The 17500-nt window shown below is 42.0% G+C and overlaps 1 protein-coding gene across 2 annotated transcripts in view; it reads left to right on the forward strand.

Moving 5' to 3' along the window:
• The window catches only part of LOC102692312 (transcription initiation factor TFIID subunit 4-like), a 90226-nt gene that overhangs the window by 12587 nt on the left and 60139 nt on the right, over nucleotides 1-17500 (forward strand). For both annotated transcript variants that reach the window (XM_015368350.2, XM_015368351.2), the window contains exons 3-9: nucleotides 6223-6339; nucleotides 8214-8402; nucleotides 8758-8880; nucleotides 10693-10782; nucleotides 13365-13598; nucleotides 15188-15266; nucleotides 15954-16068. In XM_015368350.2, the coding sequence (XP_015223836.2) occupies nucleotides 6223-6339; nucleotides 8214-8402; nucleotides 8758-8880; nucleotides 10693-10782; nucleotides 13365-13598; nucleotides 15188-15266; nucleotides 15954-16068 (947 nt within the window). The remainder of the gene's footprint in view (nucleotides 1-6222; nucleotides 6340-8213; nucleotides 8403-8757; nucleotides 8881-10692; nucleotides 10783-13364; nucleotides 13599-15187; nucleotides 15267-15953; nucleotides 16069-17500) is intronic.

Raw genomic sequence — 17500 nt, forward strand, 5'->3', positions numbered from 1 at the left:
TGCTCTCTAATTTGTTCAGGCACATCCCCTAATAAACCAGTAATTGCCTCTCTCATTACCTGCTAATGCTACAACCAGGTCACCAGTTCGCTAAACAGTGTAAATCTTTATAAACCCAGAATCAGTGATCATTAATGCACGCAGTACATGGGTAGTGTTAAATTGCGAGCGTGTTAAAATGGGGGTAATATTGTGGACTGTAAAAGCTGCATTGAGATGCAAGAGTTGGTTACAGTTAATTAAATACAAATAATTTACATGGAACTTTAAATGTATGGTGATGAGGTGAAGGAGTAGGGAGGCAAGAAAAATGATGGTTGTATTGAATGTTTAAAGTTTCAGATCCTGGGTTTGTAGTGCCATCTAGCTGTTTTGTAAGACAGTCTCATTTCTGAAGTAACAGTACACCAGAGTGGCACTTTCAGCTGTAGTTCATGGCTCTGATTCAGACAGTGTTAAGTTTCATAAACGCAATGCATTCGTTATGATATCGTGTGATGGATTTCATTTTAAACACCATTGATAAATATTCGTTTACCCCTTGTTAGATGAGCAGAACTTCAGGGAGATGATCCTCCAAAAATGTATTAGGTAATCTCTCTGGTGTGCTCTGTGGTTAGCAATCAATATTTCTTTAGTGTTCAGGGCTATTCTAGGGTCATGTCTTTAAATGCAATTAATCAGCGAAACAGTTTGAACGCAATACATGGGATGGGTAAAAGCTTGCCGATAGTTGCCTGTGTTTATTTGACACAATAGTTTTAGAGCTGCTTTGTCATTTAGATCTGAGCAACCTTTCCTGGCTGAGAAAACCCCCTGTGTAGAAATCACTCTTGAAAAGCACATGGAAATTCAACCAAAATGTAAGGTGAAATACACAGTTGTTACAAGCGATGTGATTAATGTTTGAGAATGATCAACATAACTGCAGCGTCTAACATATTGACTGCATTATTTGTCAGTAATAAACCACTGTTTCAGCATGTTGATGTTGCATACAACTAAAAAGAAAACACTTCTATAACTTTTTGTGCTGAAATAGTATCTAGTAGTAGTAATAATTTCTTGACTTTATATAGCGAATCAACCTAAAGGATTGCAAAAGGAAGGAGACCTTCCTGTTATTCACTGTCAGATGCGTGGAAGTAAGCAGTACTCAGTTCCAGAAGCCAATTTGAGTTTTGTGTCTTCTCATCCTTTCTGGAAAAGTGGAATATTGAAATTGATCAGTGATCTTTGTGGCTCTGCCACTTTAGTTTTCTGTTTAGTTTTTTTTTCTGAAATCAGTGGGATGACACATTGTGCATTGTGATGACGGTTTTGAGCCTTAATTAGAAGACCAAAAACAAAGCATTAAACTGGAACAGTAAATGTAAAGCAATCATATATGAGCACTGAGCGGGCATGTTTCTCACATGTTGGCATTATAGGCGAGTTCTGGGTGAGTTGTCCGCCTTCTTTGCCATTGACAGTTTTGACTGGTGCATTTGATTGAATACCCAGTGCTTTAGGAGTGATTATGAGGTTGTAGTTGATTAATTTATTAATACTACTCTACAAATACATATGAACAAGTAATAGGTTTATACCATACTTCTTTTTTTCATCATGGTATAAACCTATTACTTGTTTCTTGGCAGCTTACGCATGCTGACGTAGCTACCCACCTGAACTACAAATACGTATGTCAAGGAGAATTAAAAAAACAGTGAAAAATGGTTTGGCAGGGCAGGAGTGTGATACAATGATATATTGGCCTTCTTCAACCGTTAACCTCCAGAACATGAACTCTTCTTCCGATACTACTGCTAGGGCAGAGATGCAGAGATATAAAAAAGGAGCCTTTTAGTTTGAAAGAGGTGATTCAGAACATGTCAGGATTCCCGTATGTCTGGGAAGACCTGGAATACTCCAGAAGCTGCAAACATTGAATTTACAGACCTGTAAAAATAACAGAAAGCACAGGGATAATGTGTTTATTTGTAATATGTTGTTTGAAAAAAAGATCTTGCAGGAGTTTGTTTATATTGCCTGATCATTTTCAGGCACTTTGATCCTATTCAAGGATGAAAGGGAGAGGTTGTGTACTGTATGTCTCAGTAAGTTAAACCTGGGATCATCTCTAATAAGATCATTAAGAATCGTGAGTGTTTAAAATTACTGTATGTATACCATAGTCCATGACCAGATTTTGTGTTTATATGTAGCAGTAGAAAAAGATTGTGAACCCCAGCTGTAGAGGAGATCTTAAGATCTCAGAAATATTAGACTCTTTCATTACTATTTTCATTACCAATCCTTTCATTACACACACAATTTGTGTTTTGTGCTAGATTGATTTAGAGGGTTGTGCACAGGTTTGAAATTGGAATTTAATTTTTGGCAGAAAAGCTGAGTTTCAGTTAGGTTGTCAAAATGAAATAGTGTGAGGAACATCTGGACAGGTATTAAATGTATTTGGCATTCCCAAGCTTGTGTCTCCTCTCTACTGCATTTCTTTTTGATGATAATACGATTTCCAAATGCTTGTGTAAAAAAGCTTTTATCTACCCATATTTTTAAAATATCATTTTCATCCTTTTTAGAAAACAAAATGCATTTATCTCAGCCTTTATACAAGTGGAGGAAGCTACAAAAGGAGGCTGTAATAGTTCACTCTGACTTGTGTTATCAGTTGGCATTGCTGGTATTTACCACATTGAGTTTTTAACAAAGGCTGCGACGCCTAGTTCGTGCCTGTGGTACTGTACATTATCAACACAACTTTTCTTAACCGTCCTGTGCTGCTGCTCTAGGCGATGAGCTTTGAACTTCTGTTATGAAAAGACAGGCCTGTACGTATGGAGAGCGCACTCTGAAAGCTTGGCGGAGTAGGTCATCTCTTTTAAGATGTCAAAAAGAGTGTTTTTCTCTTGTGATTGACAAATGGTAGTTGAAGGTGCTCCAGGATGCTGGGAAAAGAATTGCCCCCCCAGCCCAGAGAGCCCAAAAAGGACCTTTGGGTTACTCTCGCTTGCATCCCTCTGCAGTAAACGGAGCTAGAATCCTCACAGGAGCAGGAGGAAGTCAAGGAGGAACCAGAGCACAAGAATGGGAACCTTAATAGCCAGTTATCCTTGCTTGTTTCTCTAGATTATTTTCCGCTGTGTCCACTGCTTTTCTAGGTTTGTGCATTAACTCTTACTGTTGTCATCCCACCTACTTCTGATGGTGATTGTTTGTCATCAAGACTGATCGTTTGAGAACGAGATGGCATGGTCAGTCATTGTAGGTTAAGCTCCTGTCTTCAGTGCCTTCGTTGTTCGGGGCACTCTCATATGAATTTGTCTTACCCACCACATGTTTGTGGTCATCTTCAAGAAATCTTTCAAAATGTTTTTCTGAGACTGTTCGCATGGGGAAATAGTCTAGGCTAGTACCCAGCCAAATTTCTAAGGCTGGTTGAAAACATAACCAGCTTAACTCCTCAAGAAAAGCCAGGCCAAGCAAGGCTGAATTAGCCCAGCTTAACTGTTGGACCCTGGTTATGAGATTTAAAAATAAACCTAGAAAATTACCTGAGAGCAGAACTGAGGCCCCTGGTCCACAGGTGAAGAGCACATGCTGTGCCGTGTAACAAAGACGCCAAATAACAGGAAAACGCATGAACTGTTCTCCCTTCACCTTGCTAGCCGATACTGCTGTCCGTTCCTCCTCTGGCTGCCAGAGCTGCCGGAGATTTCTCAAAGCTTCTTTCCACATTTGTTAAATCATTCATCACCCCACTGTCTGGTTGTTTTGAAAAAACTAACAACGCTTTAACTCATAAATGAGTCATCCGCTTTGATGGCGTCCCTACCAGCCAGACACCCCCCACGGCCCCCCCCCGTCTGCCCGCCTCATCCCGCGCCCCTCGGCGCCTGCTTGCTGTTGGTGCCCAAGGAAGTGCAGCTGGTGAGTGCTGCCGGTGGCGCTTCCTCTCCCCTGCCTTTGCCTCCTCGGAAGAGCAGCTCCAGGTGCTGCGGTGCGTGGAGGCAGCCATCAATAAGGAGCTGCGGGCAAGGCCTGGGAGTGGGCGCCGGGGCATGTCCATGTCAAGCAGCCCAGTCGACTGTGTGGGCAGCGTGCCTGCTGCACTGCAGGGCGTCCCTGCTGCCTTGAGAGAGCTCTGCCGTCGGTGACGCCGGCTTCTCGTTGCACTGCTCTTGCTGCTTTGCGACACCAGGATAAGGCTCATCACCACGATACGGGACCAACAAATCCTTCTTTAATGCCCCCCCCAACGTGGAATTGTTATTATTTTTGTAGGTGTGACACCGGTAAAGGGGAGCAGAGGTTTTCACACTGAAATGTTATGTTCACCTGGGAAGTCGCAGGGAGTTGTGTTAACGTGTCGGCTTGAGGATAGCATACCCAAGCTCTGATCTTTCAGCTTGGTGATCGTGGTTTTAGCCCCGATTTAAAAGAGTGGATTCTGGTGTATAGGATCCAGCTTTTGCACTGAATGGGTACCTTTATCATCCAGTCTTCACCAGGCAATGTATGACCCCTAGATCCCCTTTCTTGCACTGGCATTTCTGATCAATTATGTTGGAGATTAGCACACTACCCGGAGGTATAGCAGTAATCGTTCTGTTTGTGAGGTACATTTCAGCTGAGCATACTGTGATCTGTAGTGCGCGGTTTAAAGGAATTGCTGCCCCTGTTTAAATGGCACACCGGTTTTGAACAATAAGCATTTTATAAGGGCTTTCTTGCAGTGCTGGAGTTATGGGTTCTGCGGCATATTGCTGTGCACATTATGATGGCTTCAACAGTCGAGCACTCCTCCGCAAATTGCCACCTGGAGAATAATTGGCAGAAGTCAACTTGAGAATTTCTTCTCAGGTCTGGGTTTGAGCTGCTTATCCCAGGCAGAGCAAAGCCAAGCCAAGTCAAGCAAAGCATTTGTAATGCATAGATGCATAGTGGGGAGGTTTTATGCGCAGCAGCAGAATTGTAGCTTGTAGACGTCCGTGACAGGGTAGTGTTGAAGGGTACAAACAATAAATTCAAAAGGTAACTAAAACTGAAAAGGGTGAGTGTTAATCCAGGGAGTTAAGTATTAACTGATCGGTGAATCAGATTTTAGCAAAGTATTGTGTGTATTAAAGGGGTGTGAATTTGTTAGTTTAGGTGAGGTATGTAACAATCTGGCTGTTTAAACTGAAATCATTTGAGGAGAATAATTAAGGAATGTTAATTGAAATTGACTTCTGACAGTTTTTAATTAAATAGCTATGCTATGAATGTAGTTATGGGTCTGTCCTTTTTGCATGTTAAGTTTCAGTTGGCATTTTTTCTGCCATAGTTTTGCCCAAAACACCGTTTTTAGCTATAGTGCTTTTAAAATATCAATATAACCGCTGACTCTACTATAGTACTTGCAGTAAGGTCTTCTATGTTATTCATTTTCACTAAAATTGTGAGTCCTGCTGCATTATCTTACTCTGAGGTTAAACACTTCTCCGCTATGTCTCATCATAAGGATGGGATCCATATTTGGAGTGGCCTTTGGGAGTCGTAAAACACATCAGAAATTGCATGAGGATTTTGAGGATACTGTTCACAAACTGTAAATGGAATGTAATTAACAAGATATTTTCCCAAATTGCGTTTGGCTTTATTTTCAGAAACCTGTTGCAAATCAATTTTGTTACCGGGTTAATAACGAGCATTTCTAACAAGCTTAAAATATATATTTAATCTGCGCAATATACCTGTTACACCTGAAATGTCTCTATTCATTTGATAGAAATAAAATAAGACAAACTTAAACTGAAAGTTTATTTTATGAGCCGTAATTGAAACACTATTGTTATCTAACACTGTTAAAACAGTATCTTGTGATAAAAAGTGCAGTAAGGCAAGAATTCAGTGCAGGATGCCCATGTTATGCTGCGAATTCTGGCACCCGAATTGGAAGGGGTAACAAGCACATACAGTATCAGAGAGTGTTGGGGTGACAGATGCAATGACAACTTCGGTGTCTGTCTGAAAGCCATCTCGTGTGGGCTGGAACAGCATCCTACCCATGACATACTGTATCTGACACACAGACAGGACTGCACTGCTCTGCCAGGCTCTGTTAACAGATGACTGCGTCACGTGCCATGGATATGTTATTGCAGCTTTGTTGCTGCACCATAAAATTCTTGCTTATGTGGATCTACTGGAACCTTTTTGTCCTTTTTATTTTTGCAGTCTCCTGTTTCTTCGCCAGCAATCCGACCATGTCCTCCAGTCCAGGCCAAGATTGTGCAGCCCCCCACACCGTCTGCCAGCCCTGCTCTGCAGGTTTCTTCTTCTGTAGCCCCGACTGTAAGCACAGGGCACATATCTGTCCTATATCGGGGGGCCTCGTACCTTTCATGATTAATTGACTTGGTCCTAGAAAGACTAGTAGACGGGCGTTACAGTACTTTTGTAATTACAAGATATTTCATTTCTTTTGGAAGTGGTTAGCAAAAGCACCCTGTTTCTTAGTGCATGTGCACTTAAAATATCTTCTTTTTCTGTGGTTTGGCATCTTCAAAGGTGTGCTTCTCGGTTGTGTTAGTACTGTGAAGAAGGTTCTGTCGCTAATTTGATTGAATTTGTCGCACATTGAGTTAAAATAATTTGCCTCAAAGACATGCTATCTTATTTGAAGCTATACTGAGCATCAAAAGAAACTGCAACACATTCTGAGTTGTTATTTTATTTTTTGCTGCAGGTTTGCTGACATTATATTGAACAGACACAACGTAGGTAAATGCATTATGCTGATTAACATATGTCACCTGCAGGAGTGGTCAACAAGGGGTGTACTGTGAAAGTCACAGGCGAGTAATGCTGGAAACAATACAAGCTCCATGTCTGCTACACAGGTAGCAAATGCTGTCTTGTGAGCGTCTGTCCCGTTACTCTCATGGAACGTGGACAGGCATGTGACTGTTGACCGGTCACTGGGCCCTGGTGCTACACATCATCACAGGTCATTCCACAGAGGTGGACCAGTGGCGAGTGGGGCTTCCACAGAGTACCGGTCAGATTCTCCTCTTCCAGGAAGGCCGTTGTTGAGTGTGCAACGTAGTGATGTGTGTAGTCCTGCTGACATGTTGTCTGGATGGGCTCACAAGGAGGGCAGGACAGCTAGTGAGGTCCCTGGCTTGATCATTGTAGTGCTGTGCAGTCTACTGTTAATTACTGTAAGTTTGGGTCTGTAGTAAGCGCCCCAGCCCAGACCATCACGTATGGGCCTCCTGAGCGATCTCATCAAGGTGACTTGATCTCCCTGGTGGCCTGGTGTTGACAGGCAATGTTTGGCTATAAATGCCCCAGACGGCGTTCACCGTCAGGGTGACTAAGTCTAGCCTGCAGTGTATGAATACATTGTTCTCTCGATAAGCAGGGCAAACCTTCCTTTCAGTGTGTTTCTCTCTTAATTTTAACCAGAATTGATCTTCAGCAGGTTAAATCACCTGCTCATTCAGTGTTCTTACAAATGAGGTGATTTAGTGCTTATGTAACAGTCAAAGCCACTGAAGTGCATTGCGATCAGTCATGAATGGTCAATTCTGCAAAATTGATGCCAGGTCTTTTAATCAGTATCCTGAATCTGGATACATTTTTCTTCTAAACACATACAAGCATACACATACTGGTTAGTTTCTTTGATGCTTAGTATATACACTGTGTGAAAAGTGCAACTATTTCTATATGTTTGGTAATTACAATTAATACATTTAGTAATCAGTGTTACAATATGTCATTTGTTTTCAGCTCAGAACAGCTTTTATGTCTGGTGAATATTTTTACGTTTAGGCCCAATTATGAGATATAAAATGTGTTTTTTTTTTCAAGTACTTTTTAAATTAATATCGAATTAATGTCTGATTTAGTCTTACGTTGATATTTTGGTGGACTCCTTAATCCAAAGCTACGTGCATTGCTTTTGTACCCTTTTATGTTCCTGGGAAGTTTATCTGTGTATTTTGAGTACAAACAGCAGTTGCCCAGCTTGGATTTGACCACACAGTCTCCCAGTTTCCCTGTCTCCCGCTCGAGCTGTGCTGGTCTTGTGGGACAGGCATGGGGCGGGTTTTATCCCATTGGGATCTGGGGGACTTGAGGAGTTTCTTTGTTCTGAAGCAGCTGTCCTCTCACGCCCTCGCTGGTCCTGTCTTGTCTCTGCGCCTCATCTTGTTTTCCAGAAGGCGGCAGTAGTCACGGCGGCAGTTGCCACGGCGGCCGCGCAGCAGCCCCTCACGGTGATCGCGGGGGGCCAGAACCCCCCCCAGGCTCAGCCCCAGCCTGCGCCCCAGCCCACCCTGGCCCAGCAGGGCGCGGCCCCGACCGCCCTCGCCAGCGCCCCCGCGCCCGGAGCCTCCGTCGTCTCGCAGGTCTGTGACCTCGTCGCCCTCCTGCCCTGAGACCCCAGAGCCACGCTGCTCCCGCCAACAGCCGTGACTTGTATCCACCATCACAACAGCACAAACTGCTGAAGAGCTGTCATACAGTGCTAATTCAGTGTTAATCCTTCCTCATGCACCTGATCCGTTTGGGTTTGGGTGAGGGCAACGTTCATGACTCTCCTGTTGCGCGTGGTGACTGGGGCTGGGTGTCGAGTTCTTTTTTTTTTTTTTAGATTCCTGCACAGTGGACACTCAAATGTTCTTTTTCCTAGCGGGACCCAGAGGCAGCTAGGAAGCATCACAGGGCTGTGTTAAACTGAATTCTGTCCTTGTCCTCCTCTAGGAAATGCAAGAAAATGTGAAGAAATGCAAAAACTTCCTGGCCACATTAATCAAGCTCGCATCTCATAACTCACCGTCTCCAGAAACCTCCCGGAACGTGAAAGCCCTTGTGCAGGATTTGCTGGCAAGTGTCTTTGTTTTTTTAATTGGCTTATTTGGCAGAGGCAGGGAATGCAAAGGTGACTGAATTCTTGAAAGGGTCTGTTTGCTTTGTTGCTTCTTTTATAAAGTTTGCAAAAGAAAAATCGCCTTCTAAGGTGATGGTCAGAGTAGCATGACCCATCCGGCTGACCAGCGTCCCTGGTAGGTAACACCACAGCTGTGTGAGCCATGTCGGGATGCTCTTAATGTCGTTCTGGCTTGGTCTGCACTGGGAGCCACTCCAGCTGTAAAGGCAAGAGCTCCTGCTGATGCCCCTCAATGGGGAGACGAGCCGAAGAAATCGCTTGCCTTTGCACGTGCAAATGGAACAAATCCTGAAATTAAATTGAATTAAAAATGAGTTTAAATATGACTAAAACTGAAAACAAATGTAGCTTAACGAAGTGTCAAACTTTATGCTGTGTCCGAAATGGAGCTTTGACTTTCCAGAGTTTAATATGCTGGATTTTAACGGAACCTCGTATTTGTATTTCTTCTGTGAATTCTTTGTGTCGAGTTCAATCTTTGATGCTCGCACCAAGCATGTGTTACTGATATGAATCTGCTATTGCTGAATTATTCTGAAACTGAATTGTGATATTGTGGACAAAGCAGAGGACCATAGGAGATATGGTGGGTGCAGAGCTCCTTGTGGGTATTCCTTTCAGCACCAGAAGGTCTAGTTTATGCTCAGAAATTCTAGATTTAGAAATTGGTATATATTCAATTTTTTTTTAAATGATTAGAGTGATGAATCTTCAGCTCTCACTAAAGTCTATATTGTGCATTAGCAGTTAAACCATCCAATATTATTATTAAAAATGTTACTACAACACATCATGGTAAAGGCATATTGCTTGTAATCGATGTGGTTGAGAATCTGGAGTTTCCTTTTTTTTCCTGTGTGGTAATGAATAATATGTATCTGTAGATGGCGCCAAACTACACGCTTTCTTAAACTGAAACTAAAACATTCGCCTTTTTCATCCAAATGCAAATCCGTCCTTAGTAAGCAGATGCACTCTTATAGGACAAGTAGTCTTGGTGACTTGTTAATGTAATTGGCAATACATTTGTTTGTGAAATATATTTTCCATATGTTTTTACTGTTGTAATATTAGGTTTTTGGGATTCATAGTTGAATGACGGCTAACTGTAGGTCAAGAACTGGAAATTTTATACCTCAGTTCACTTTGTACTTCAATATGAAACACTTTGGAAGTCTGGAGTTCTTTATCAGATTGATCCAGTGTGTTCCCGCCCATCCCCTCAGATTAGAAAACGATTTTAGAGAGAGAGGGGGAATTTCATCATAGATAGTATCAGATGGGGACAAGAACAGCCAGTTCCGTAGTATCATGCTTAACTTCAAACAGACAACCATGTCATTTGTGGAACACCACAAGAAACTTTAAAAACCTTGCTGAAGAGAAGGATGTCAAAACATGTGTCGGCATCACATTAACCTTATCTTTATGTTATTAAATTGTAGTCTTTGCTTGTTAGTCTGTGCCAAATCTGTTGTAGCTCCCAATGACACACTTGTTTCTAAACTTTGCTCTATGGCCTTTATACACAGACAAAAATAACTTTATGATCTAAAATAATTTTTATCTTTGTGTAAAGGAAGTAAAAATAAAATAATCGTAATTAATTTTCTAAAAGTTGCGTATGATTTGCAAAATATAATGGAGGTTAGGAGGTGCACAGTCAGCTTGGATTATTCCCAGCTATTCTTCCCCATTGTGAGTATTGCTGTCATTTTTCAGTAGTCATGCCTTTTCGTTTCTAACAGGATGCAAAGATTGAACCCGAGGAATTCACAAACCGTCTGCAATCCGAGTTAAAATCATCTCCACAGCCCTACCTTGTTCCTTTTCTAAAGGTATGTTTGTCTTTACGTTTCCAAGCCAAATGATTGAATGACAAGAGATATATTAAAGGTAAATGGCCTTTGCTTGTTCGGTTGGTAGAGTGTACAAGTATTCAGACCCAGTTTTGCACAGTTTTCAGAGTTTGTCTTTTTTGGGGTTATTAAAGTCTTATCTATCTATCTACACAGCCTATTGTACACAAAAACAAAAAAAGTAAATATATTAATAATATGAAAGAAAAATAGAAATGTCATGATTGCATAGTATGATTGTATCCAGCAGCCATGTCACCCTGCAACTCACAACTGGCAACCCACTGAAGCTCAGCAGGTGTGAGCCTGGCCAGTACCTGGATGGGAGACCTCCTGGGAAAAACTAAGGTTGCTGCTGGAAGAGGTGTTAGTGGGGCCAGCAGGGGGCGCTCACCCTGCGGTCTATGTGGGTCCTAATGCCCCAGTATAGGGATGGGGGCACTGTACTGTAAACAGGTGCCATCCTTCTGATAAGATGTAAAACCGAGGTCCTGATTCTCTGTGGTCATTAAAAATCCCAGGGCGTTTCTCAAAAAGAGTAGGGGTGTAACCCCGGTGTCCTGGCCAAATTTCCCATTGGCCCTTACCAATCATGGCCATCTAATAGTCCCCCTCTATGAACTGGCTTCATTACTCTGCTCTCCTCCCCACTGATCGCTGATGTGTGGTGAGCACTATGGCTGCCGTCGCATCATCCAGGTGGGGCTAAACATTGGTGGTGGTGGAGGGGATCCCCATTACCTGTAAAGCACTTTGAGTGGATTGTCCAGAAAAGCCCTATATAAGTGTAAGCAATTATTAATTATAGGTATACAGACCCTTTGCTGTGGCATATTCAAACTAAGGTGCACAAAGTTACGTTAACAAGCCACAGAATAATGTTAATGCTTGAATAATGTTTGTCAGCATGCTAAAATAGTGGTTCCCATGATTTCAGAATAAAAACACCTATCTCTGTAAGGTCCCCCAGTCTGGTAGTGAATTTCAAGCAAGGATTCAACCACCCAACGCCGTTTCAGACATCTTGGAGATAAAGCTGAATAAAGGAACAAGTCGGAAGATGAGTGGAAAAATATTTTAATGAGCCTTAACATCTCTCTGAGCTCAGTGAAATTGATCATTAAGAGTCGGAAGACACCCAGACACTACCTAGATCCCAGTGTTCCTCGCAGCTGGGCAAGGAGGGGGCCGGTTATGAGTGCCACTGGGGGGCCAGCAGCCAGTTTGAAAGGGTTCCACAGGGTCTGCAATGCCCTGGTGGCTACACCAAGGGGTCTTGTGTGGAAAGGAAAAACAAACATCTCCAGTCCAGCCTGGGGGTCACAACCAAGCCCCCAAGTGCTCCTGCAAATATGGGGCAAAAGGTTTCGTGTTCAGGTGACAAATCCTTTATCTAAATGCAAAGCGTTATGCCTGATGCAAGCCCCACGTACTGCGTCCCACAGTCATCACCCCCCCTAAGGAAAAGCACCACGGTGGCAGCGTTATGCTTGCGTGATGCTGGGGAAGCATGTGAAGACTGCTGGGAACATAGATGAGATACATTTTAGAGGAAAATCTGTAAAACTGGGACAAAAATTCACCTTTCAGCAGTACGAGGCCCAAGCTACAGAGTAGTCTCTTAACAAAGTGAATATCCCTGAGTGACTCAGTCACTGACTTGAATTCTGCTGAGAATCTATATAAAGACTGCTGTCCACAAGCGATCCCCTAGAAATAAGTGAGATAGCTTTAGCAAATCTGCTAGAAATAGGCAGAACTGCATCAAGGCAACGTACAAAGTTAGTCGAGACTTGCCAAAAAGATTTGCTGCTGTAGGTCAAGGGTTTGAGAACTCATATTAATATACATTTCATTTTTTTCACTTTAGGGTTTATTGTAACTTGCTTCACCCTTAGACGTTTTCAGTCCGAGCATTCAGATTTTGAATACATATTACAGGAGGCCAACAACCAGGACTGGTTCTCTGTTTCCTCTGTGAACATCAGTGATCACAAGATGCTCCCATCTTTTAAAAGGGAGTAGACATGTTTGGGTGTGCTTTATGGCATCCAGTGTAATGTAACCACTCCCAGTGATTAAAAACTTTGTGGTAATATAGCCTATACTTTGTGTAAATGTCAGGTCAGCATTGCTACTGTTAAATTAAATCATGTATTTTGTCTAGCTATTAAATTATATATTTTATCTGTTATAATTTCCTTGCCTAAACCTAATTGAACACCAGATTCTTTGTTGTATACAAATGTTACCTTTATATAAATGCTATGTTTATGTTTTAAAACTTCTTTAGTGCTTTAAAATCAAACATATGCTGTGTACTTGAACTGTGACATTTTTGCTAATTTATTTACTGCCAGTTTGTAAGTTATGAATTCTAAAAAAAAATAGATGGTCCTGAAATTGCAAGGATAGTGTTTTAAGTTTCAGAATCAGCTTACTGAAATGGGGCTTTGGAGAACTACGCTGGAATGGAAGATTCTGAATGTTTAAATGCTTAATGCGTTCTGTAAATGTTGGCTTAAGTGTAATTTCGACTTTGTTATTCTTGTTGTAAACAGAAAAGTCTGCCTGCCCTGAGGCAGTCGTTGCTGAACAGCCAGCAGTCCCTGATGCAAACCCAGCAGCCCCTGCAGCAGGTGAAACCGGCTCCAGGGACGCCCCAGGCCGCTGCTGGCACCGTGCCCACCATCGTCGCCGGGCCCACGGTCCGAGTGCGGCACCCCAACAGCGTTGGCAACACGGTGCCCAGCATACTGCCTCACGCACCAGGGACAGCCCACACTTCCCACCTGGTACATACCCGGCTGCTTCACAACTGTGTCTTAAAGTCTGTTTACTGGATATCAAATACGTTGCGTAGCAATCCCAACTTAGCCAAAAAGCTGCGCTTTCACATAGGAAAACAAGGGGAGGGGAAGGATTTATCTCTTTTAAGTCAAGTCGGGCTCAAAACCGTTGATGCTGGAATGCACTGTGCAGGAATTAGAAATGAAAGAGGCAGGTGACAATCAGGTTCTTGGATACTGGTTCCTTCTTCTTTGCTCTTGATTTGAACCTTGGGGTCACACAGACGTCATCTTACAACAAAGTCAGCTAGTGCTCTCCTAGTTGAAAGGACTAGGCTTGTGTACTGATACTAAGCCAAATTTCACTAGGAAGCTACAGGCAGCATCTAGATGGCTTTTATGCTTCCTGAAACTTTAACACTGTCTGCACGTAGCTTTTTGTTAGTAGACCAGGCAGCCTGAATCCAGAGTGATGACCTGGGTTTGCCATGGTATCATGACAGCATTTTCATGTTTTGGTTGATGAGTGAAGAGAACGAAATGGGGCGTCAACGAAGACTTCTTTTAGACACATTTGCTTTTGTTATTGAGTGGACTCCTTAGGAAAAACACTTCGCCACAATTCAGGTCTTTAGGCGCATTTCTTCAGAGGAAGAAATACGTTGCACATAAAGGTAGGATATTAAAGCGCAATTTCTGTTTTAAAGCATTTTTTTTGCAAAGCTGAAATAAATTTTTGCACATTGAAATAAATAAAACTTAGCTGAATTATGTGGTATAGCTATGGTTAAGTGTATTTTTTTCTCGTACGCTGAACTCATGCCAACAGAAGTGTTCTATTGTTGGTGAACCTGCCGAATGTAAAGCTTAGTCTAATGGCCCCGCAGTAGTTCTTGGGAAAATAGTTTTCATCATTTTCAGGCCTTGAACAGTAATATACCGTGTGGCAGGGAAAGGGAAAACAAGGTTGAAAAATATGCGCTGAAAAGCAAACTGGTAAGAATGGATGGCTTTGCCTCAGGACTTTCCAGTGGCCATATCTATGGAAAGAAATGTTTTTATTAGCCTACATTCAACCCCTCCCCCAGTTCATGTCTTTTTTCTCTTTCATTTTGCTCCCTTTTATATGTGAACATCCACTGTCTCCATTTCCACTACCTAGTGGAACACAGTGTCCTGTGTTTAACAGTCTGCTTCCTTCCTCTGAAGAGGAATTTACCCGTCTGCCCTCTGACTACTATGGCTAATTAAGCATCTCATGATACTGTGTTGCTTTGTATTGGGATTTTTTCTCCAAACAATAATAGCACTTTGGCCTAGATGTGTTGTTTCCAGGTTTGTAATTAAAAAAATAAACAAATAGGATGAACTGAAATATTCCGTATTTTATATGTTTGCAAAGGAAGCTTGCTGCCTTGAATTTCTACACAATACTGTGAAACCATAACAAGTTGATAGCATCTTCACGTATATTGAAGTTGGCATAACCAGGTGACAGTTTGCTAAAGTGTAAGAAATCTGGGTTACAGTGTGTATATGACCAGAAAACTAAAACAAATAACAGTCATCTTCACCTCTCATCTTGTTTTTACTAGGCTATCAAGCGCGCTCCTGGTGTCCAGTCCAGTCAAGTTCGAATGCCCATGGTGATCACGCAGACTGTTCGACCACAAGGTAGACTTTCATAGCAGCTGCCTCTTCAGTTGCCACTTCGAAAGGGATTGATATAGAAATTAGATATCCTTTTTACATTATATTGACACGTGGCTCCCCAAATAAATGTTTTCTTCAATTTTGAACACCTTATACTCGTTTTTATATTTTATTTAAACTGCAACATATGATCTCCTGGGTCCGAGCAATGTACATAACTGGCACTGCCTTCTGAACAGTGTGGTATATAGTGTGGTTGTAGGAGGACTGAAGGTATGTGTGCTTGGAGGTGTGTGCACAAATTCTTTCTGCTTCTACTTTAAAATGACTTGCAGTGGGAGATCTGTAGGTTGTTTTATGTCCTTAAATTGGAACGCGGGAAAGTTCTAAAAATACTTTTGTGCCTTTTGGCTAGGAACATGCCTGTTAAAATCAAGTTTAAATTCACTCCGGCTGTCTTTGTGCCTTTACGGAAAAGCATCTTCAAGCAGTAGGACACGGTTTAGAATACTAGAAAAGTCATTGAAGCACAGTGATATTGACAGCAAGTTGCGCTTTATATACGGACCTGGAGAGAACCATTCCACAGCTTTTATTCTTCTTTTCCCCAGTGTTAACAAGAATGGTTAAAGGTATTCCTGAGACAGGAAACCGTTTGATGGAAATTCTGTTGGACAGCTCATGATAATATTGCTTGTGTTTTTTCAGGCACAGTAGGGAAGGCACCAACAATACAAGCAAGCAAAGGTCCCGGGGGCTTTGCTGTTCAGGTCTCTGCAAATCAGAAAAACAAGCTGAATGACCCTGGAGGCGGTTCTTTCAGGTACAAAACTGCGTTTCTTTAGAGTCAAGGGGAAAGCACAAAGGGAGCTGGAATATTAATGCCGTAATAAAACACAAGAGGGCAGCATTCCACCAGAATAACAGCAGGGCCATGCTCAGAGCAATGAGGTGTGGGCTGCTGGGAGCACACATGTAAATCTTTTTTTTATAACGATTTACAGTTGTTCTTGCCGTATTGTCAAGCTGGAAAAATCAAGTGCTGTTTCAAACATGTTGAAAATGCAGCAAGTAATGTTTTTTTTTTATTTTCAATATAAAATAACGAAGCTGTGTTTTTCTTTCTTCATAAAGAAATACCAACAAAAGACTCTTCTCCTCACAGTTACAATAAAGAGTGTTCTTAGCCAAAACCTAGAGTAAAACAGACACATTAACATGTGCTCTTCAAAAAATACATGGGCCACCATTAAGTTCATACTGTATATGAACTTAATGCATGGGCCACCATTAAGTTCATATACAGTATATGTTATTTTTAATTGAATGTTAATGCTGAACACACTCGAAGACCAAGGATGTGTAATGATACAGAGGACATCTGTCTACAAAGACACAACTGAAAGTGCTCCTGACTACTTCCTCACCAAAAACTGCATTTAGCCTGAGTGAAGCTCGTCAGTGGATTCTGGGATACAGTGCTCTCTCAGAACAGTCCCATGTGAATAGTCTCTCGTTTTCCCAACAAAATTTCTACCAAAATCAGTTTTGTGCATTTCCTGTTAATTGAGATTTCATCAAATGTGACATATTTATTCATTTAAACACCTGGGAATTTTACTGGAATACTTCAGGTGAAGTACCCTGCTCAAGAACCCTAACTACTGCTCCACAGTGCTGCCCATTCTTTGAGCTCATAGGGGCTGTACTGTATTGCCTGGCCCACCACATGTCCATTTGCAGGGATGGAGATAAAAATGGTAGTCAACAATTGATTTGTGAACAGATCTGTAAACGTATTCACGACTCCTGGCTGATTAGAGTCCATGTTGCATGTGTCTGATTCCCCCTTGCTAGCAGTGACTGAAATACCAGTCACTTGTTGCTGCTGTAAGTTCCTGGAGTGCTTGGAAATGTGCTCCCGCCACACAGATTGTTTCCATGCATCTTTGGTTTAGGCCTACTCCTGTATCATGACAGACAGATTGTCAACTGCTATGAAAAGTTTAGTTCATGTCCTGAAATACTCGGTGCTTCATGGCATGATGTAATGTTAAGGAAAGTATCTTTACTCATTTGAATTCCTTGAAGCTTTGTTTTAGTGATTACCTTGTTCTACCATCCTACAAAGCCCTATTCAAGCCCTACAAAGTTCATTAACTGTGGCTTCTTAATTATTTAATCTCAGCATTTCCAAAGGTCAGTGCTACTTTAGTGCGTCTTTCCATGCATGATGGAATGAAAACTGGCATCTT

Source organism: Lepisosteus oculatus, chromosome 20 (assembly GCF_040954835.1).
Source record: "Lepisosteus oculatus isolate fLepOcu1 chromosome 20, fLepOcu1.hap2, whole genome shotgun sequence".
In the NCBI taxonomy this organism is placed as follows: domain Eukaryota; kingdom Metazoa; phylum Chordata; class Actinopteri; order Semionotiformes; family Lepisosteidae; genus Lepisosteus; species Lepisosteus oculatus.